Genomic DNA, 23120 nt, shown 5'->3' with positions numbered 1-23120 from the left:
GTTCCCTTGAATCTTTAATTTAATCTTTGAACAGGATGGAAAGATAGGCTGACAGGAACATCATGAAGCTGAGCGAAAAGAAATGCAGTGTCCTGCACTCTGGGGAGGAATAACCAGGACACACGGGGGGCCAACCTGCAGCTCTGTGGAGGAGGACCTGAGGGCTCTGCCGGACCCAGAGTTGAACCCGAGCTCCTGCTGTGGCCCTGCCTGTCCTGGCTTGGTGAGGTTCAGGGACGGGAGCCTCCCCTCAGCATTGCGGAGGCCACGGCCGGCCCACCGCGTCCAGCTCTGGGCTCCCCACTACCATGGGCAGTACAGCGAACTGCAGAGACCAAGGAGGGACTGGGCATCTCCCCTGAGGATAGGCTGGGGGGGCTGGCACTGCTGCCTGCTGAAGGGAAGGCTCGGGGGTGTCATAAATGTATATCAATGCATACCTACGGGAGGTGTGAAGACAGATCCAGGTTCTTCTCACTAGTGCCTGGTGACAGGACAAGAGGCAATAGGCACAAAAAGAAACACGGGAGGCTCTCTCGAAATATCAGGAAAGACTTTTTTACAGAGAGGCTATCGGAGTAGTGACACAGGGTAATTAGATTACGGAGTCTCCATCCTTGGAGATATTCAGAAGTTGTCTGGGCAACTGACTGCAGGGAACCAAGGAGGAAAAGACAGGCTGAGCAGGGGCCAAAGCCACACTCACGGCGGCAACATCCCGCTCTCCGGCATCCGCCCGGACGGGACAGGGACCGGCACGGGGACCGGGACCGAGACTCGAACCCGTGCACATGGGCGGGCTCGGACGTGCGCGCCGCCACGCTGCCCCGTGCGGGCGGGGCCGGCGCTGCCGGGACGGCGGAAGTGTGGCGCGCGCGCCGGCAGCATGGCGGCCGCGCGCTGGTGGCGGCTGTGTGGGCGCTGGCGGCCTGCGGTCACCGGGCCCGCCCTGGGGCCTACGCGCCGCCGCCTCTGGGCCCCTGCCGCTGCTGTCCCGGTCCCGCTGGGCTCCGCGCCGCCGCCCCGCGCCGCCTTCAGCGCCGGCCCGCGCTGGCACCAGCGCAGCTCTGGCGGTCTGCAGGGAGGCGACGCACTGGAAGGCGGCGGTGAGGATGGTGGCGGCGGCGGAGGTGGCGGGGCGGACAGCGGCGGGGCTGGACCGGTCATAACGGCGTTGACACCGTTGCTCGTCCCGGAGCATTTCCCCAACGTCCCGCTCATCGCCGTGACGCGCAACCCTGTCTTCCCGCGCTTCATCAAGATCATCGAGGTGAGCTGCCGCCGAGCCCTCGGTCCCAGGGCCGGGGCTCCGCCGGCCCGGCCTGGGCCGGAGCTGCCGCTGCCGCGAGGTGCCGGGGCCGCGGGCGGGAGGCACTCTGGGCTGGCTCGCAGAGCGGCCGGAGACGGCTCAGCCCAGCGTTGCGGCCTCGGACGGGGTCCCGGGGTGGTATTACCCTAGGCCGTACGAGGGTCACCGGCTGACCCCGCGGCTGGCGGTGCCGCATCTCCGGGCCACTCTCTTTGCCTTGGCAGGTTCCTTGAACTGCTGAGCAAGGCAGCCGCGTGCGTGACCTCCAGCGGGCAGCCGCTGCTCGGCCTTTAGTTCAAGCTTTGTAACTAGGTTCTATCGGGATAGCGGTTTCTTTTGGGCCAGTTGAAGTTTCACAGTTATTGCGTCAGCAGCTCTGCTTCTAACAGAGAAGGTCAGCGATTCACACACACTCCCTCGAAGTTCGCTGTCTTCTTTGTGTTCTCCGATGAAGGTTAAGCAAATGTGTCCTTGTTTCGGCGCTGTGGGTTGGTGTCAGAGCACCAAGATTCGTATTGGTGAAGGCCACAAGCTGAGAGCTGCAAGGAAAAAACAGGAATTTGGTGTAGAGCAGTACCGCTGCAGTGGGAGAGGGTTCTGAGGGATGGAGATGGCAGTCACCATTTCAGAGTATGATCTTTTCCCTCTGCACCCCATAAGGATTTTAAGGGCTATAAATTACATCGCTGATTTGAACTTACAGGACAGAAATCCTTTTTCCTTCTGAAATGAAACCCATTCTGGAGCAAGTACTTGTATTTTTGTGCCTCTCTGGTGTATTGCCAGTCTGATTCTGAAGTAAATGTAGTATTAAATAAACCAATATTTTCTTGTTTCTGTAGTATTATATAGCATAACATTGTTTCTTGTATTATATTATATATTTTATATAGATATGTATATATCTAGTATATATAGTATTTTTTCCACATGTCAGAATCTAATATGCGCAGCTTCTAGTGTCTTTATGGATGTGTCAGGAGAAGAAGAAGATTATATATTATTAAGAGCATGCAGTCATGTGAGACTTATGTATAAAAGTCATCCATTTCACTGCACAGGTCAACAATGTCTCACAGAATTGTTAAATGTTCTCTGTTATCCTGTGAATTCATTGTGTTGCAATTTGCTTGAAAAGGTCAAGTCTCTACAGTGCCTATGCAATTACTGATTTTCTTCCTGTTAATGTCTCTAACATTGGTAAGCATATTTTTACTAAACATGGTGCAAAATTAGAATAGGTGTGCTGAGATTACAATAGGCCAGCAGTTGGTGGTATTACTTGTGCTATTCTGTCAGAGCTGGTTGTTAGCAGTGTTGAGCAATGCAGCTTATGTCCATCACTTTGAAGAACACTCAGTGGTTGGCAGCAAAATTCACAAGAAGTTATTTTCTTAGTCACTGAGGATTCAGCCTACTGTAATAACCATTCCAGTGGTGTGTGGCATCTAGAGAGCAGAGGGGAGTAAGAAAGTAAACCAGGAAGAAATACTGGCTGTAACTCAAAGCAGGAACTGAGGATCATGTGTGTAGGAGAGGAATTTGAGCAGAGAAGGCTTTGGAGAAGAGGATTTTAACTAGAGTTTGTGGGCAGAATTCAGGCAACTTATAGGGAAGGCTGAACTAGCTCCCAGTCAGGAAGAGAGAGCTAGGATGTACCAGTATGGAGGGGGAAGGGAACAGTGATATCAACAGGAACTTACAAAGTACTGTTCAAGTAGCTCAGATTTCTTGCATGTAAGATTTGTACAGATTAAGTCTAGTTCCTCCCCCAGCCTTTGAGCTTGTCTTATCTTGACTGGAAAATGACTTGTTTGAAATACTTACATTTCATGTTTCTCTGCCTTTTTTTCCACTTCTATATTAGTATCCTCTAATGGAGACAAGACTAGAACAGTACAAGCTCCGACTTCATAATTTATTTATAGGATGTCATCATGCCTGGCCTTACACTCTGGGAGTGCAAAGATTGCAGAAAATTCACCTCTTACATACCTGTTGTCCTAGGTGAAAAATAAGAAGCTGGTTGAACTGCTGAGGAGGAAAGTTCGTCTTGCCCAGCCTTATGCTGGTGTTTTTCTTAAAAAGGATGACAAGTAAGTTGTTTCTCTTGATCTTGTTAAAAAACGCAAAAATAAGGTGTCCAGGTTGCATTTACACTAAAAGCTATCATCCTAAATGCCCTGCCTTGGATAGCATTGCAGAAATTGTGGCTGATCTTGAACCATGATCATGCTATTAAAGTTTCTGTTGCCACCACCAGCACTGCTGGGAGATGTAGTCTTGGTTTAGAAAAGGGTGTTGTTGTTTGGGAAGGAAATGAGCTGTCCAGATCCTTAGGTTTGGGAAGGGGTTACATGGTGGTAGCAATGGGGATTAAGTGTCTTTGACCCTAAGTCCAGTTTAAAGTTCTGCAACCCGTGATTGTTTTTTCTTTTTTAATCTGACCTGCTATCTCAAGTTTCTGAATATCTACTCCAATTTTTTTACTCAATAGCAATGAATCTGATGTGGTGGAGGATCTGAATGAAATATACCAAATGGGAACTTTTGTCCAGATTCATGAAATGCAGGATCTCGGAGACAAGTTGCGTATGATAGTCATGGGACATCGAAGGTTCGTTACTTGTACTTCACTGCATCTCACTAGACTTCTGTATAAACAGAGACATCCCTTATCAGTTTCACCACATACATGCATTTTTTTACACAACTTGTGTATGACAAGATTTTACTACGTTACCATGCCATATCCTGAGAGTGTCAGGATATTCCAGATACTGTCACAGCTGTGACAGGTTAGCTGCAAAACGAAAGAGACAGTGCGTGTAATTGTCGTATCAACTGTGATGTGATGCAAGTAAACATTCATTAAGCTGACGTTTAGCAGTTACTTTGACAATTACAGCAAGGTTTTGTAATGGTGAAAAAAAAATCTCGAACTAATTAAAACCAGTATTTTTGCTTTAAAAAAAAGGGAGATGGGGGGGTGCAGGTTAATTATGTCTTGCCCATATAATTTTGCTCCAGAACTGACTTGAAGAAAATATGATTATTGCTGAAAATCTAGTTTTAACCATTTATGCCAGGAATTTTTAAAAGCATCAAATAAGTAATTTCCATTAGAAGGAAAAATACAAGGACAGAAACATGGCAGAAGAGACAGATCCACGGTGAGTTTTGCCTTGAAGCATGGCTTTTTTTCCTTCCCCTCGCTCTTCTTCACTTGCATTTTTTCTGGACAGCAAAGAATGTGCAGTCCTGTCAAAGCTGAATTTATGTGAATTCACAAGTCAACTCCTTTTCAAATGAAGTCTTTGACCTCCTGCTGCATTATCAAAGCACAACCATGTTTGATTGGATTTTGGAAATAAGCTACTGGTTTGGGGTTACTTGGGATAGAAATATTGTTACTTGGAAGGGTTTGATATTCCTAAGGTATAACTTGAGGATTGGTCTTAATATTTGATTGAGACATGGAGCACTGGTCGGTCATGTCCATAGGAACCACACCAGATATCAGATTTGAGGAGGGTTTATAGGGAAACACATAGAAAAGGAAACTCCTGTATAAAAGCCAAAATAATGAAAAATGGTGTCTTGCAAATGTGTGTACTCTCGTTTTTAAGTTTTAGCTTGCTCAAAATACAACTTAGACTCTTTCCTTTTCATGCTGAAGAGATGAAATCACATGTAATGGGGAGATTGATTGTTGCTGGTTTCTTTTGGCTTTCAGGATTCGTATAAACAAGCAACTAGAGGTTGAGCCTGAAGAGCCTGAGAACAAACAAAAAATTAGAAGGAAACAGAAGCGATCTAAGAAGGAAGCTGAAGAGGAACCTGGAGCAAAGGATCAAGCTGTGGAGCTGGTACTAGATCCTGTAGCTGCTTCTTCAAAGGAAGTTCTCATGGTAGAAGTGGAGAATGTGGTTCATGAAGATTTTCAGATCACAGAAGAGGTTAAAGTAAGTGAATTAGTTTACAAGCTTGGACTTTTTCTGTAGAATTGCACATACACTTCTTCCTTCAAGGGAAGAGTTCCAAAATCAGGCTCTAATTTCGGGCTGCAGAAAGTAGTTCCTTCTTCTCCCAGTCACTGCACAGGAGGATTATATGAAAGTAAAGAATTTTCGTTATAACAGCTCAGTTCCTTAGAACTGTTGACATCAGAAAGTTGCTGAATGAAGAGGCTGGTCTGTGCTTAAGTTTGTGTGATGACCTCTATCACAGTGTTTGTTTGAAGGTGGCTTGAGTGTTCAACCTGATCATACGTTCTGGCCAAGAGCCAGTCAAGTTCTGTGGGTGCAGAAAGCCAGCCTTGTTACCTTTCCTGTGAGCAGGAACTGCCCCAGCACCAATAACCATCGTTGCCCACCACTGCAGTGAGTGGCTGGAGTCTGGGGAATGACATATTTGTATTGAGATCTTACCTATCCTTTTCCATTCTTTTGGTGATTAAATTTTTGTTATATTTATAGGCACTTACTGCAGAAATTGTTAAAACGATCCGGGACATCATTGCCTTGAACCCCTTGTACAGGTATGTCTTTGCCATGCGGCCCTGCTTTGGGAGCAGCATGTTCTCAGGCTGGAACATGCTGACATTTTATATACCACTTGCCTTTCTGATGTAATGAAGTAGAGATATTTGCTGAATTGTCACACACATTTTTGGTTTGGGATGTAAGCTTCATCCATTGCTGAAATCAAAGTTTTGAAAACCTGTGCAATTTAGAAAATGTGCAATTTAGAAACAAGATAGAATGATTAAGTCCTAAGGCAGGTGATCTGGCTCTCAGTGAAACTCAATGCAGTAAGTATTATGATTTGATCTATGTCTTACAAGCAGGATAAAAGTTTTGGAATACTGGCACTAAAAGTCCTACATAACCAGAGAGCATTACTGATGCTTAGTTTTATATATTGGTGATCATTCCTCTAACAAAGTGATTTATCTGTTTGTTACTGAGTATTGATACAGTCAAGTTTCAAAAATAGTTTGCTATGAAACTAAGCTGTGTTTCGTTTTATTGTACTGTCATAACAAGTAAATTGGGATACTCCATTTTGAATGTAAATTTACAGAGCATTTTGGGGTTTTTTACCTTTTACTTTCAGAGAATCTGTACTTCAGATGATGCAGGCTGGACAGCGTGTGGTAGATAACCCTATCTATCTGAGTGACATGGGTGCAGCCCTAACAGGGGCAGAGTCACACGAACTTCAAGACATCTTGGAAGAAACCAGTGTAAGATGAAGTTTTTAACTCAAGCGATGCAAATGGAATAAGTACATCTGTTGTATGTCATGGTTTCTTTACCAGCCTCAGTACAAAAGAGACTTCGGTGCTACTTTTGATGATATGTTAATATCAGTGACTAGATTCTTGTTGAAGGATATAGTAGATCATTAATACTGATTTACTGTGGGTAAATGAGAGTGCTCTGTATTTTTGGCAAATCATTTTCTTTGTGTGCTGTGGAGTTGCTACGTGTTTGTCTTTCCACATCTGCAGGTACTGTAAAGCTCTCCCAGACCACCTGTTGGAGTTTTTTATTCTGCGTTTCTCACTGGGAGGGAGAAGATATAAATATATATATATATGTTTCTTTACAAGGGTATGGCATCTCAAAACTAATTTTGTGTCTTTTCCAGATTCCCAAACGACTTTATAAAGCTCTTTCCCTTCTGAAAAAGGAATATGAGCTGAGCAAACTTCAGCAGCGTCTTGGAAGAGAAGTAAGTTTTTGGAGTAACAAATACTTTGTGTATATTTATATCTTAACCACCACTGTTATGCTTAGTATGGGTAGGTGCTCTAAAGGGTACATTATTTAGATTTAAGGTTTTCTGTTCTTCTGTTAGAAGTGTGTTTTTTCATGCACATGGTAGAAGTACCAAGACATGAGGCTATAGCATCTGGTGTTAAATTGTCCAAGTTGTAATTTCATGCAAGATAAATCTAGAGGTCTTCAGTTGACCAAGCATCTGTGCAACAATATACAGCCTAATACTGTGTATAGCATATACTAGTGTAAATAGCACAATATTATTTCAAACAACCCTCTGCTGTCTCCTGTGAATTGCAGTCGTTCCTGTCTGTTGTAAGTTTTAATCACAATAAAGTAACTGCATCTAAATGGTAATAAAGTATGTGAAGTAGAAATATTTGAGTATACAGAATCATATTTTATTTGTTAACTCGCAGTAACTGAGGCTTTTAGAATTCATGTTAAGTGGAAAATGCTATTGGACTGGGGTTGGAATTTTTTGAAGACTTCTTAAGCAAATTGAACAGATGCAGTCTGTGGGACCAGATGTGCATCCAAGGATGGTGAAAAGGCTTATCAGTGTCATTATTTTGTTTTTTAACTCATCTTTAAAGCACTGTGGTCGTGGTGGAGGTTCCTAGGAAGCAGAAAAAAAGTAAATGCCATGCCCATCTCCAAGAGGAGAATCAGGGAAACTGTAGGCATGCCAGTCTGCCCCCGGTCCCTGGGAAGATTATGGGGAAAATTCTCCAATAAGTCCCGTACAGGCAAATGAAGGATATGATTTGAAACAGCCAGAAGCAATTTTCTAAAAGCAAGCTGACTGATTGTCTTCTCTTCTGAGAAGGCCCAGAACACAAAAAGGAAACGTGGTTTAATGGTGAGCTTGGCAGTGCTAGCTTAATCATTGGACACAATGATCTCAGAGGTCTTTTCCTACCTAAATGATTCTATGATTCTAGCAGTGCCTGTTGTATACCTTGACATTTGCATGGCTTTTGTTGACGTCAACTGTAATAGTATTCTGACTAAACTGGGATATTACAGACTGGAAGTATATAATATGAGGTTGGTGAAAAAACTGGCTAGACTAATGGGCAGAAGAGGTTGTGATCAACATGATAAAGTCTAACTTCAGCCAACTACTAGTGGTATCCCCTCAAGGAGTCAGTAAGAACTGCCTTAGGTTCTGCCAAGAGAAATTCATGGTCGCAGACCAGGCCTGGAATAATCAGGATAGAAAATAGCTATATGGAAAAGGACTTTGAAACCCTGATGTACAGGAAGCTCACCATGAATTGGCAGACTGTCCTTGTGGCATGGAAAGCCAACTGCATGCTGGGTTGCCCTGTTATGCTGCAGGTGGAAAGTAGTGGTTAGCCCTCTCTGTAAGGAGGCCACATCTGTCTTACTCTGTCCAGCTTTTGGTCTCCCCAGCACAAGCAGAACACTGAAGCACTGAATGATGGCTAGTGAAGGCCACCAAGCTATGGAGGGTGTTGGAGAATGTTTTTAAGTCGCTTCTTGTGCTAGAATACATTGTAGATGACTTCCAAGTGGTATTTTCAGTTGCTGGGAACATCATAACTGAGAAGTCCTTGGAAGTATTTAATGTTAGATGGGCTGTACCAGGAACACATTAGTTACTGTATTTGTTGCTTTGTTTAGGTTGAGGAGAAGATCAAGCAAACACATCGCAAGTATCTTCTTCAAGAGCAGTTGAAGATCATCAAGAAAGAACTAGGTCTGGAAAAAGAGGACAAGGATGCTATAGAAGAGAAATTCCGTGAGCGACTAAAGGAGCTGGTAGTGCCAAAACATGTCATGGATGTGATTGATGAAGAGTTGAACAAGCTGGGCTTGTTGGATAATCACTCCTCAGAATTCAAGTGAGTGCATGGCCATGTCATGCTGTCAGGGTTCGCTGGCAGAGTGAAACATCAGTGCAGTTCTATGAAGCACTTACCTTCCTCTCTCCCCTTTCTCTCCTCCCCTCCCCCTCTTGTAGCATATCATTGCATTATAGGATTTTTCCCCAAATTTCCCGTGTTTACTTACATAGTCTACCTCTTTTCATCATCTGAGGTCTTCTGTCTTGTCTTGCAGTTTCATACTAGAGACACAAAATGTGCAGTTAGTTCTCATGAAGTGTGATGATTCTTTTTCCACCCTCAGTTTTGGCTCTGAGATCTTCCTTGTGCTTTGGTGTCCTCAGTAGGTGTAGGAAAAGCTAATACATGACATTGGCTAAGCTACCTGAGGTGGTCCCTGAAGTATTTGGGCTGGGTTGGAATTGCTAAGGAGTGAATGAATAGTTTATAACACATGTTCTGTTACATGGATTGTCAGAAACTGAAGTTGAATTGAACATTTCTTGTCTATTGAGTCAGAGTGTGCTATCCAATACAGCAGTTAGTATACTCATCAGCTCTCTTAATGTTCTGGGTTTCTGCTTTTAAAAGTATCTTTTACAGAGTAAAAGACTGTGTTTGAGGGCAAACATGCCTTTGGATGACCAGAGTCTTGGCAATCATAGAAAAGATACACTGGGCTTCGCAGGCAGCATTACTACCTTTCCCTTTCCTTCAGAGTTGTAACAGTGGTTGCAAGTTTGCAAAGGAAGTACTTGGGAGAAAAAAACCAAAGCTCTGGTGGCATGGCAATTGCCATCAGGTGAATCCTGGGCCCAGACAGGATTCCCACACTTCCCTGTGTCCGTGATTGTGCACAACTTAATAGTTACTGCATGGTGCAGACCTTCCTGTTCAATTGCATTCCTGATCTAAGTGCACAATTTTAGAACAGTGAGTAGTGCTTTGACACACCTGTGTTCTCTTCAGTTTGTTTATGCTGATTATCTCTACTGTTAACTTCCATACTGGCATCATTATCCTAGTCTTAAATCTTTCTCTGAGGTGTTGTATGTCCAGCTGTTTTTTCTTGCTTGTAAACCAGAAATCTTTCATCTCTACCATGTCTTAGTTTACTGTGGAGACAGAAAATTTTTTCTGGTTTTAAGTTTCATGACCCGATCCAAGCACTTGATGTGGTGCAGATCGTATAAGCAGTCCTGTTCCTTTTCAGACAGCGAGTCTCACACCAAAACAATTGTACAGGGAAGTTGTGTGCAGAAATTTGTCTTTTCACGGTGTATGGGAGATTCTTTGTTTCAGAAAAGCAAAAGCTGTGAAAAAAAAGCTTTGGTTGTTTTTTTTCATGGGGGAAGGGACAAGGGATTGAAGACCGTGAAAAAGGTTAGCAGTGACTGCCCAAATAGTGATGTTCTCTACATAGCCTCACTTCTGTAAGTAGTTTATATCCCACTTGTTGTAGATGACGTTGTTTTGGAAGGTGGTGGAGGAAGACATGAGCTGGTGAATCACTCTCATTTCTGTGTTTGTTAGTGTTACACGGAACTACTTGGACTGGCTGACATCCATCCCATGGGGTAAGTGTAGTGAGGAGAACCTGGAGCTGGCCAGAGCCCAAGCCGTTCTGGAGGAGGATCACTATGGAATGGATGATGTCAAGAAGCGAATTCTGGTAAGGAGTAGGCAGTGTGTCCCATTTCACACTCTGCTTAACATCAGGCATTTCGGATGTGTTTTAGGTTGCAGTCTCCATTGAATTGGTGTTAATTCATGCATCAAACAGCTTCATGAAAGGCCCAAATGTTCTGGTGATCAGTTAATGTGCTTACTTGTGGCAATGAAAGTCGCATTCTCATTTCAAACCACAATATTCTGGTTTGCACTTGATGCTGGGCAAGTCAGTGTCTAAGGGAAGCAGTCTCTGGATTTTTTCTCCACTTGCACAGTCTTCACTGTAAGTGTATAACCAGCTGAGGCTTCAGTTCTGAACTGTGATCTTTTGATTCCTCAACAAGTGTGAAATGAAACGAGCTGAACTTAGCACATGGGAGTGGTACAGTAGGAGATGCTCACATGTGTAGCTTGAGACTCAGGTGAGAACAAGAGAAGATGGGAGAAGAACTAGAACTATGTCTTCTTACTCCAAGGCAGTAGAGAGAGAGACTGCTTCTTCTGGTGAAATGATACAGAGCACAGAACCTGGGGACAACCAAACATGTAAATAACCAGAGGGAAAATGGATACATCAGTATTCTGACTTAGCTTCTCCTCTTGCCCTCCCCCAGGTCCTTGGAGGGCCAGTTTTGTATATGATACTTGTTTTATAATCACTGCTTGACCTGATAACAAATGTGTTTTGGTGTTGGTGGCATTCCCTTCTGTTTACTGCTAGTGTGTTTTATGTTCTGCAGGAATTTATTGCAGTGAGCCAGCTGCGAGGATCCACCCAGGGGAAGATTTTGTGTTTTTATGGTCCCCCTGGAGTCGGCAAAACCAGTATTGCTCGTTCCATTGCCAGAGCCCTAAACAGAGAGTACTTCCGCTTCAGTGTTGGAGGGATGACTGATGTAGCAGAAATAAAAGGACACAGGTTGGTGTAACTGGAGAAGTTTATCTATCCAGCCTAACTGAAGTTGGACAATGTATGTAATTTTCATCTCTATTCTGCCAACCCTTGCAGACAGGACTTGAGATACAGAAAGAGGTGAAAAAGATAGCAAAGGGTGGAGTTTGGAACATAATTACATTTGTGCTTTTAAGTGCAGTTGCTCCCTGTTTCTTGTGTATTCTCAGCTTTGAAAAGCTGAGTGAGCTACCCAAAACCATTGGATAGATGCCAAATGCTAATAGATGCCTGTCTGTAAATATCAGAACTAGAGTATGGTGACAGTTTGAACAGGGTCATTTCACATGTGTGTTCAGCTGTGATTGGTGTCCAGATAATCAGGATGGAGGAAAACCTGGAAATGAGAATATTCATGGGGTGAACAAGAAGCGAATAAAAAATTGGTAGATCTGACCCTTCCATAGGTTTATTTTCTTTCCGCATATACAAAATCCTAGAATGGTTGGGATTGAAACTGACCACTGGAGATTGTCTGAACCATTCCCGTGCTAAAGCAGATTCAGATACAGCAGGTTGCACAGGATGGTGTCTACACAAGTTTTGAATGTCTCCAGAGGAATCGGTCCCACAGCCTCTCTGGGCAGTTGTTCCAGGGCTCTACCTTCCCTCAAAGTTAGAAGTTTCCCCTCATATTCAGGTAGAACTTCCTGTGTTTCAGTTTATGCCCGTTGCCCTGTGTCCTGTCACTGGGCACCACTGGCAAGATTCTGGCCCGACTCTTGACACCCACCCTTCAGACATTTTTACAAATTGATAAGATCCCCTTTCGATCATCCGAAGGCTAAACAGGCCCAGCTCCCTCAGCCTTTCCCATGAGAAATGCTCCAGTCCCCTCATCATCTTCATAGCTCTCTATTGAACCTTCCCCAGCAGTTTCTTGTCTTTCTTGAGCTGGTAAGTCCAGAACTGGACACAACACTCCAGATGTGGTCTCACCAGAGCAGAGTAGAGGGTCTGCATCTGAATATAAAACCAGTGGTGTTTTCAAACCAGTAAGAGTAGCCATTCTGTGGAGTAAATTTAACCTGCAGGGCTCTGCCCTACACAGAAGCAGAGATAAATATTTTCTATGTTCTTCAGATGTTCTCTGTTCTGTGCCTCTTGGCCTTCACTCTGTTGTTAACCTCTTTGCTTTTGCTTGTTTCTGGATACCAGAAACAGTCTCTAGCAGGAAGATTATATTTTGCTATTAACAGTTTGTTCCTTTAGTATCTTTTGATTTACACTGTCTTTTTGTCCCTATCAAGTGAGGAAGTGAAATGTCACCTCATCTAGCATTTCTTACCTAAAACCCGTGAAAATTCAAACATCTCTGTTCTCAGCCTAACCTATTTGCTTTTCTCTAATTGAGAAGTGGTTTAAACTAAAGATAAAAACTGTAGTCCAGGAGTATTTTGCCAAAATTAATGTCAGTTCTTTACTAGAAACAGACTAGGTGGGTCTTGGTGCTTAATATGGTGATGGAGAATGCTTTTGATTGATGTTGAAGAAATAAAGACTTGTTTCCCAGAAGACTTGTTTCCCAGCAGGATATACTTGTTCTGTCAGTTGTGTGGTGTATGCTGATATATGCTGTGCTCTTCAATGGTTCCCTAAATACAATCTCTGATAAAACAGGAGGACATATGTTGGAGCAATGCCAGGAAAAATCATCCAATGTCTGAAGAAGACCAAGACAGAGAATCCACTTATACTGATTGATGAGGTGAAGTACTTGGTTTTTCATCTAGGTTTTGCTCTTTAAAAGACTCTTATCAGTCTGTGATCCCTGTAGAAAAGGTGAAGCAGTAACTCTCCTAAAAATCCCAGGTTCTTTCTGTTTATGTGACATTGGGCTCTCAAGTTCTCTGGCTGACACTGATACCTTAGATGCTTTGTTTTCTCTCTTTATAACAGACTCCAGCTTTAAAATTCTAGTTGTGTTCTTCTGATTAAATTACAGCTGTTTGGATCCTAATGGACCTGGCTGAGTATTCAGAGTTTCTGTAGTTCTTGTGTTTCCTACATAGGTGTGGGCATGTCACTGTGCACAAATCCACTGTTGCCTGTGTGATTATTAGCAAGAGTCACTCTCCCAGTAGGTCTAAAGTAGGATTCTAAGGAATAAATGCTTACAGTCAATTTGTGGTCTGATTTGAGAATAAATGAGTCAGGGCTACCAGCCTAATACTTTGTGGAAAAGCAAATAAGGACAGGATATAAAGCAGGAATTCAGAATAGACTGAATGTCATTCTGGCCTTCTTATGTGCCATACCTGGGAAGGACCAACAGCAGATTCTTGGAAATAGTATGGAGACCAGTAAACTGTCATCTGTTGCAGTGTGATTTAACCAATGAGTATCATGATTTGAAAGGTAGTGGAACCTGTAAGTTATGGTACTTGAGTGGTGTTGGCCAGAAGCCCTGCCTTGGCTGTAGCAGCAAATTTCATTAAGGCCATCCAGTCAACACTACTCCTAAGGGAGAAGAAGCAATGGCCCTGTTTGTATCCTCAGGAGAGTTCACTGTGCTGGAAGAGTCAATGACCTTGGCCATGGTCCTGGGCAGCTGGCTCTAGTAGCCCTATGTGAGCAGTGGGGTTGGTCAAGATGACTTCAAGAAGTCCCCACGAGCCTCAGTCAACCTAGGACTGTTACAACAGCCCAGGTTACCAATCTGGCTCTGCTTGAATGCCTGTCTGTAGGCTTTTTGCACCTCGGGCAAAGAAAGGAGTGTGTCTGAGCTTGCATATTAGGGAAGTGATTTAAGCTAGCACTCTAGTCCTTTCACTGTGAAGTGTTCTGGTCTGTGCTTATAGCTTAGCTTAATGAGTAGTAGCCCACTAGTAGTAGTGCTTTTCATTGTATGCACAGTGCCTGAGACTTCATAGTGATTTTCTGCAACACTCAAAAGTCCTGTGTCTTCTCAGGTGTGTCATGTGCTCACACAGGAAGGTAGCAGGGACTTGGATGAGTGCACAGAAAAGTGGTAGACTGGTACTGGATGTTAGTGAATACTCATGAAGAATTTCAGATGGATCCTGGAAAAAATAATGCTTGAGAATTTATCATGAGAGGAGACTTCTTAGAGTATTAAATTCTTTTCTCCCACAGGTAGATAAAATAGGAAGAGGCTATCAAGGGGACCCATCCTCAGCCCTTCTAGAACTATTGGATCCAGAACAGAACTCTAACTTCTTGGATCATTATCTTGATGTTCCTGTGGATTTGTCAAAGGTATTTCTCTTTACTGCAGAGGTTGTAGAGCCAGAATGTATGAATGCATATCAATGCAGAGATTTCCTGTCCATGAAAAGATGATGACATTTTATTCAGTTGGAAAGTCAGATGGAACATAAATTATATACATTAATTTCACGACTATAAGGTGTGACTAAAATTTTGGTCCGAACCCAGAAGTGCGCCTTATATAATGGACAAAGTTGCGAAATTTGCCAACCCGGAAGTGCAACCTGCAAGCCGAGTTGGGAGCTGTGGCCGCCGGGTGGGGGGACACTGGGACGCGGCGCAGCCGCCAGCCGGGGGGAAGCGGCACAGCCGCCAGCCACGGGGAAGCAGCGACAAGCAGTGCAGCCGCCGGCCGCGGGGAAGCAGCGACAAGCGGCGCCACTGCGGGAAAGTGGCGAGAAGCGCCGCCGTGGGAAAGCAGCAAGAAGCAACGAGAAGCGCCGCCAGCCAGGGGAAGCCGGGACGCAGCGCGGCCGCGCGGTGGGAGCCAGGAGCCGTGCCAGCCGCCGCCGGGGGCGGGTGGGAGTGCCGGGGCCCACTGCACGGGGAGGGCGCCTGGGGCTGCGTTTAAAGGCTACACCAATCTTTGAAAAATGTTTGCAAATTGAGCACCTGCCAGTAATTTGGTACTTTGTTGCACGCCGCACAGCTCCTCGCTGCAAAAAAAAAAGTGTGCCTTATAGTCCAGTGCGCCTTGCATGATCTACAAAGTTGCGAAATTCGCCGACTCCTGGGGGGTGTGCCTTATAGTCCAGTGCGCCTTATGGTCGTGAAATTACTGTACAGCTGTCTCTGCAGGAATTTACTTTAATTAAAGTGTCTGTACATGAAAGAACATGATTACCAGCATATGTCCTGTAGCCCTAACTCCCTGTAGAGCCAGGGACAAAGAGATGTGTGATCTCCACTAGAAAAAGCAAGAGTTTTCTTTTATGTGATGGTTGGCAGAGCTGCTGTCAAGGGACGTAGCCTAATGCTGGTATGAAGCTTTGGAGATTGGTCATCTTTACACACTGTTGCACTTTTTGTGCAACTGACATAAATCGCAGAATTGATATATTAGGAATAGGTATAGATAATTGGGTCATTCAGTGCCAATTTCCTAAAAGATGAAGAACTTCTGAGTTGGATCTAGATCTCCTGTGTTTTGGTCCCTATCAAACCATTCCAATTTGTGTATTTCTAAACATTTATTTTGGGGGTAGGGAACGTGCTATTACTTAGTTTTAAAATCCAAACATTTATTAAAAACTGATTCCATATAGAGAGTGATCTTGCTCTAGCCCTTCAGACAGAGAAATGCAGAACTTAGGAACTAGTAGTTGGAGTAAAGCAGCAGATTAATGAAAGTTTTTAATAGGACCTTTTAATGCTTCCAGGTACTTTTTATTTGTACTGCCAATGTAACAGAAACCATTCCAGAGCCACTGCGGGATAGAATGGAAGTGATCAATGTGTCAGGATATGTAGCAGAAGAGAAACTTGCAATTGCAGAGGTAAGAGAAATCACTGTTGTGCTTTATGTGAATTACACCTGGTAAATGGGTTTTTTGTAGACTTAGGCTTGCATATTTACATCCAACTGTGTCCAAAAAAATTAGGCACATGGTATTTTGGATGGAGTTCCTTTGATTTGAACAGATAGTTAAAGTAACTCCAGTGTTTCATAGGCTATGGACACCAGAAAGCAGCATTAAGCTAACAGCAGAAAGTGAATCGGAACCACTAGGCTTTTGTCACAAATACTAAGAGAAAGATGTGGGGGATTATTTCTTTCAGAGATACTTGGTCCCTCAAGCACGAGTTCTGTGTGGCTTGGATGAAAACAAAGCTCAGATCACATCAGATGTCCTGACTGTTCTCATCAAGCAGTACTGCAGAGAGAGTGGGGTGAGGAATCTGCAGAAACAAGTAGAAAAGGTGAGGGAAAGAGTTATGTGTAACTGTGACACTGTGCATCAGCCTTCTCAGCTTTTTCTACAGAGATAAATTACTATCTCACCCAGGTATTGAGGAAATCTGCCTATAAAATTGTGAGTGGAGAAGCGGAGACGGTCCAAGTAACACCTGAAAACCTGCAGGACTTTGTAGGAAAGCCCATCTTCACTGTGGATCGCATGTATGAAACCACTCCCCCAGGAGTGGTGATGGGTCTGGCCTGGACAGCTATGGGTGAGACAAAATTAATTTTGGGTTAATGTCTACATTTCCGTGTAATTTTCAAAAATTGAATGTAATAGTCAAACAGAGCTGAGTCCAGTCATGTTCTTCTACAGGCACTAGTAAAAGGAACTTCCTTTGGCCTTTAGATCCTGAATACTACTTCCTTGAAGGCGGGAGTCTTTCTTATGCCCTTACCGAGGCTCATCTTAGCTTAGGGCCATATGTTTTGTCTTTGAGCTCCATATCCCATACAAATTACAGTAATTTCACGACTATAAGGCGCACCGGACTATAAGGCGCACCCCCCCGGATTCGGCAAAATTCACAACTTTGTAGATCAGATAAGGCGCACCGGTCTATAAGGCGCACTTTTTTTTTGCAGCGAGGCCCCGCCCCCAGCTCACCCCGTGTGGTTGCTGGCCGAGGCCCCGCCTCAACCCGGCAGCCATTGGCCCCCGGGCCCGCCTCCACCCGGTAGGGGCGGTGCCGCGAGCCACCAGGCCACCCTGGACCTGGCAGCCATGGGCCCCCGGGACTGCCTGGACCCAGGAGTGGGGGGTGCGGTCGGCCCCCTAGCCCGCATTCACGCGGCAGCCATGGGGCCCCAGGACTGCTTCCACCTGGGAAGGGGGGTGCCGCGGGCCCCCTAGCCCGCATTCACGCGGCAGCCATGGCTCCCCGGGACTGCCTGGACCCAGGAGCGGGGGTACCGCGGGCTCCCTAGCCCGCCTTCACACGGCAGCCATGGGCTCCCGGGACTGCTCCCACCTGGGAAGGGGGATGCCGCGGCCCCCCTTGCCCACATTCACCCGGCAGCCATGGGCTCCCGGGACTGCCTGGACCCGGGAAGGCGGGTGCCACGGCCTCCCTAGCCCACATTCACCCGGCAGCCATGGGGCCCCAGGACTGCCTGGACCGGAGAGGGGCGGTGCTTCGGGCCCCCTGGCCCGCCTCCACCCGGCAGGGGCAGTACCGCAGGCCTCCGGGCCTGCCCCCAGCCGGCTGCTGTGGCACTTCCGGCTCCCCCCACGGCTCTCAGCTCACACTTCCGGTTTGGCAAATTTCGCCGCTTTGTACATCAGATAAGGCGCACCGGACTATAAGGCGCACTTCCGGGTTCGAGGGAAAATTTTAGTCAAAAGGGTGCGCCTTATAGTCGTGAAATTACTGTACATACATTAAGAACATGAGCAGAAGGAGGTGCCACTGTGACACATGGCACAGCTGAGGAATGCTGTATCTCATCAGTGATGTGCAACACTCACTTGGCTTCTGGTGTTGAGGGTATAGGTGTTCCAGCATTCTGTGGAGTGAGTGCAGTTGGCTGCTTACCATTCATTGGATTACTCCCCTAATAACTTGGGTGCTTAGGTGCACTACAGCATGGAAATACAGCACACGGCAAAGGAGATGACCTCTTCATATTAAAATTGACCTTGGGTAGAATTAAAGTAGTTAAGAGGGAAATCATCAGTATGGTGAAGAAGGTAAATAGATACCTGGCACTGAAAAACTGAAGTGGCTAAAAGTGTTTTATGAACTCAGCTTACTCTCTGGAGGAAACAGAAAACATGAAACCACTATAAGAATTTGATTATTTCCATTAAATACAGGTTGCATCTGTGTTCCTAGAAGGTGAAGTCCAAAAAAGCAATGAATGGAGACTTGAGATTTCTAGCTGGCCTTCCTGAAGGTATTTAAGGAACAGGTTTCAGCTGCTCTCTACTCAAGGGCTAGTGTCTCATCAGAGAGCATCAATTCCAAATGCCTGACAAAACTTCTGCATCACCAAAACCACCTGGTTTAATTTTCCTTTTAACTTTTTTTCAGATGTTGGTTTTTTTGGTTTTTTTTAGGAGGTTCCACTCTGTTTATTGAAACATCCCTGAGGCGACCCAAAGACAAGGAGATCAAGGATGGATCACTTGAAGTAACAGGGCAACTGGGAGATGTAATGAAAGAGAGTGCCAAAATTGCATACACATTTGCAAGAGCCTTTCTGATGCAGAAGGACCCCAACAATGACTTTCTTATGTCTTCTCATATCCACTTGCATGTGCCAGAGGTAAACTGATGCAGACTTCACAGAGTATGCACAGCAGCCTAACTAGTTCGCTCCCCTAGATGTAAAGCTGTAAGGCACATTGTTTGTCTATATATTGTACAGAACTTCTAGCAGTAAAACCCAGGAATGAAGACATTTTCTTCAGGCTCTTATGAAGGTCTTATAAGCCTTGTTACCATTCCTTTCTACAGCAATCATGTGGCAAGAATACAGGGGCTTGGATAATTTTCTGAAGAAACCTAAGCTTTTGTTGTAGCTGTTGGCCCTCTTATGCAGGCAGGGAAACCGTGACATAGAGATAAGTGATTTGGATAAATGCTTGGATGAAGTTACAAGGACATCAAAACTTAGGTCTCTGTGTTACCAGGCCTTCTTAAAGGCTGCAAGTAATTTACACATAATTGAAAATACTACTCCTGGTCTCTGTACCATGCTTCCTAGTCTATGTAATGATAGTGATTGCATTTGTCCAATATTTGAGGCTGAAAAGAAATGCACACAGTGTTCAGAGTGGCTCACATGCTGTGTGACAAGCTTTGAACAGGTGCTTTACTGAAGACAGATTCTGATCTGTGATTGTGCTCCAGCTTTACTTCTGGACTGCTGAGTGTTCTATGTGAAATGTCTTTTTTGCAGCTTGCTCTGTGTCTGTCCAGGTACTGCATTGTTGTCTGAATTTATTTCCCAAAAGACAAGAAAACAGCAGACATGATCTCTGTCTCTACTCCCTCTCAAACACTGATTTACTCTGCTCTTACCTCAAAGAGGTTTGATCTCAGATAAATCCAGACTGTCACTAGTTCAGGCCTGGATTTTGTGGGACTTCATATATTGATCTTTTCTGCCTGGAATGATTTTTGGTATTGTCCTCCACTACTTTGTGATGCTTGACCCTCTCCCCATTGTGATACTGACTTCTGTTCCTTGTTTCCGTGGTTGAGGTCTAACAAAGAGCTTCAAAGTGTTTGTGCTCTTTTTTCCCCACTGATGTTGCTTACTCAAAGAGCATACCACTGAGCCCCGTGAGTATGGTGGTGGCATCAGGCTGGAAACCACATTATGGACTCATGAATTATTTCTCATGAACAAGGTGAGGAATGTCACAGTTGTTAATACATCAGCCAATTCAACTAGCAGGTTTCCGTCATTCACACATACAAAAACCTTTGTGGGGCTTCTTGAAATGTGGACAATGTTAAAACAAGGACAAGGGTATTACCTGGCTATGCTGCTTCTTGAATGAGCAGGGGAGTTGTACTTTGTGTTTTTGAACAGGGAGCAACCCCAAAGGATGGACCAAGCGCAGGATGTACCATAGTAACAGCTCTGCTGTCCCTGGCCATGAATTGCCCAGTGAGGCAAAACGTAGCCATGACTGGAGAGGTGTCATTGACTGGAAAAATTCTTCCTGTTGGTGGAATCAAGGAGAAGACTATTGCGGTAAGAGCTCTTCTCTTGTCTCTGTGCGTTGTCCACAGGAGCCCTGGGTTGGGCTCAGTGGGGACAGGGACAGCCAGAGGGGTTGCTCCTTGAACTGGGAGCGGCAGATTTCATTCCATACACAGGTTGGAAAAGTCTGCAGAGGAGCATGGGGATCTTGTCTGTGTCTCTGGCTGTGAGGAAAGGGATGGGAAGCCCAGGCTTTGTGCCAGGATATCTGTGTTGGCCTAGCTCAATTCCAACTACACTGGCAGAATAGAAGGTGACTGATGGCTTTAACTGGCTGTCAGAGCTGTCTGCTGTCAGATTACAACAGTTCAATCACCTGTGCTGTGTTGAAGTGCCTGTTTCAGGAGGGCATCCAGTGGAGATTTGACGCAGTCTCTCTAACGTACATTCTTAAAATCAAGGCTCTGTTTCCTAATTCCAGTGTGAATTTGTCTGACATTTTATACAGGTGTCTGTTTTAGATAAAAGGAACTTAGATTGTGTCTTGTATTTTTGGTTTAATCCCTTTGCAGTTTTTAGAATTGCTTTCTAAGAGTTCAAGTCTCCCTCCCTACTTTTCACCTGCACAATTCTGGCCTACATAAGCCTTGCACCACACACATTTTTCTGTCAAGAAAGTTATTAGGTCTTTCTCCATTGAGCTGGGGCTTCTCATCAGTGTTCTGTCCCCAGATATATTTGGGCTACAGCCTTGTACAGTGTCATTTCTTTTCCTTGTACGACTTAAAAATGAGTAGTTGTTAGTGGCAGTCAGTACAGGACTAACCTGTGCTATGGCACTGACTGCCTGCACTGGCAGGAGTGTGAGTGGCCACAGGCTTTAACACAGGATCACCCCTAAAGTGATGGGTACAGACCTGTGCTGGGAGGGGCAGCTCTGCTTTCTGTGCTCCTTCCAGGGAAGGTGCCCCATCAAAACGTTCTGTATAATTGTGCTAAGGGTGTTGATGGGGTAGGCTGGTCTGACAAGCTGTTTCTAACTCTTGCTTTCATCCTAGGCTTTATCCTCACCCAAGTTGGAACAGATACTTAAAACTCTGTAAATAGTATGAATGTTCTAAACAATCCTCTGAGCTGACATAGACCAGCTAAAATGCCTCCCCCGCCATCTGTCCCTGCAGCTAAGATGGCACTGGAGAGTACGTGTTTCAGGGCTTGAGGGGGCATCTAGAACATGCTTCACCCTGGTGATGTTTCTTCCAGGAATGCCCTGGGTACTCTCCAAGTAAGAGAGTAAAGCTGGATCATGCTCCAAAATGACTGCTTTTGCTTTCAGAAATCAGGAAGGGTTTCTGGTACATGGAAGGATCCGTAGGATTTGACAGACAGCCCAACCCATTTTCTCCCCACAGGCAAAAAGGGCAGGTGTTACCTGCATCATTCTGCCATCAGAGAACAAAAAGGATTATTATGACCTCGCTGGATTTATTACAGAAGGACTGGAAGTGCATTTTGTGGAGCACTACAAAGAGGTATTTGACATAGCATTTCCACAGCTGGATCTCACTGGAGGATGACACGCTGTCATCCCTGATGGCTGGAAGGAGTTCTGTCCTTAAGTACTCGGCCCTCACCTAGAGATGGGTGACTGGGGGCAATCCTGAAGTGGGACATGAAGCTATTGCTGCTGCGCAGCTGCCAAAATGAATTATGGCTGTTAGAATAAAGTATTTCTCAGTCTTTACTGAATTATGGTCTACAATAAAGGATTTCCAATTTTGCCAAAGGAATTGGTCATGTTATCAGCCACCAGCAGTGGGGCTAGTCTGGTCTCTTCTCATTGAAGATGTTTCAGCTATTTCACTGTAAATTTCTCTGTGGCTTGTGGAAAAGGACTGAATAGTACACCCAGAGCTAGGCTTATGTACAGCTGTTACTCCTGATGTGGCAGAAGGCAAGTAGCTCTCAAAATCTGTCTTTGCTTAGAAGCCTGGCTAGGCTGAAAGGATACTGAAATCCTAAGGTAGTTCAGCACAGCTGGTACATTCAGCTGATAAAGGGGCGTGGTTCTCCAGGTTCAGTCACCAGGTCAATACCACCAGAAAGAACTCCAGGTTTAAAGAGAGCAGACCAGAGCCAAACAGCAACATATTCAGTATCACCAATCAGCAGCACTGTGCTGCACCACAGATGGCCTGTACCTCTGCAACAGCTGTATCATATTCTGGGAGTAAGAAAAGGAATTAAATGTCTTGACATGACTTTTGTACATCAGTAAACACAGATTTGGGGGCTAGAGAATTTGAATATTTTATCTTCCAAAAAACATCAAGAAAAAGGAATTTAAAGCGAGGAAGAGTAATAGCATGAAGTCTAGTTGAAAAGTATTTTCTTAGCCAAGAACAGCTCTTTTCATCTCACAGCAAGGGAGCCCTTAGGGGAGAATAAAGAATCCAGCTACCGAAATCCAGGAAACTCTTCATGACTCCAGTGTCATTCATGACTTGCTAGCACTGCAGAAAACAAGCCTGAATAGAAGGTACAAAGGGAGACACAGGAGCAAGGTCAGCTGCATGAGGAATGGGCTGATGTGCCCTGGGGAAGAAGTGTAAAGTAGTTAACTATTTTCAACAGCCATTTCTGTCCACCTGACTTCCCACCTACCACCCTCTAGATCTAAAGACAGACTAGGAGATAA

At 44.8% G+C, this 23120-nt stretch overlaps 1 protein-coding gene across 1 annotated transcript; it reads left to right on the top strand.

The window, feature by feature from the left end:
* Positions 1-1057: 1057 nt before the first annotated feature.
* Positions 1058-22208, top strand: LONP1 (lon peptidase 1, mitochondrial). The gene is made up of 18 exons (XM_033082107.2): positions 1058-1270; positions 3317-3405; positions 3807-3926; positions 5046-5274; positions 5788-5849; positions 6428-6557; positions 6965-7048; positions 8749-8969; positions 10485-10623; positions 11363-11541; positions 13195-13282; positions 14671-14793; positions 16185-16301; positions 16585-16725; positions 16812-16977; positions 18825-19033; positions 20309-20473; positions 21835-22208. The coding sequence occupies exons 3-18, from the start codon at positions 3850-3852 to the stop codon at positions 21997-21999; spliced, it is 2295 nt and encodes a 764-aa protein (XP_032937998.1). The 5' UTR covers positions 1058-1270; positions 3317-3405; positions 3807-3849; the 3' UTR covers positions 22000-22208.
* Positions 22209-23120: the final 912 nt, after the last annotated feature.

The sequence above is a fragment of the Catharus ustulatus genome, chromosome 29 (genome assembly GCF_009819885.2).
Source record: "Catharus ustulatus isolate bCatUst1 chromosome 29, bCatUst1.pri.v2, whole genome shotgun sequence".
NCBI lineage: Eukaryota > Metazoa > Chordata > Aves > Passeriformes > Turdidae > Catharus > Catharus ustulatus.
Note: the sequence above shows the minus strand (reverse complement) of the source record. Positions and strands in the feature narration are given on the sequence as shown.

Excerpts from the sequence above, each read along its gene's own strand:
- LONP1 (XM_033082107.2), top strand. The coding sequence starts at position 3,850 with ATGGGAACTTTTGTCCAGATTCATGAAATGCAGGATCTCGGAGACAAG. Across the intron at positions 5,275-5,787 it reads AGATCACAGAAGAGGTTAAA|GCACTTACTGCAGAAATTGT; the intron begins GTAAGTGAATTA and ends TTATATTTATAG. Across the intron at positions 6,558-6,964 it reads ACATCTTGGAAGAAACCAGT|ATTCCCAAACGACTTTATAA; the intron begins GTAAGATGAAGT and ends TGTCTTTTCCAG.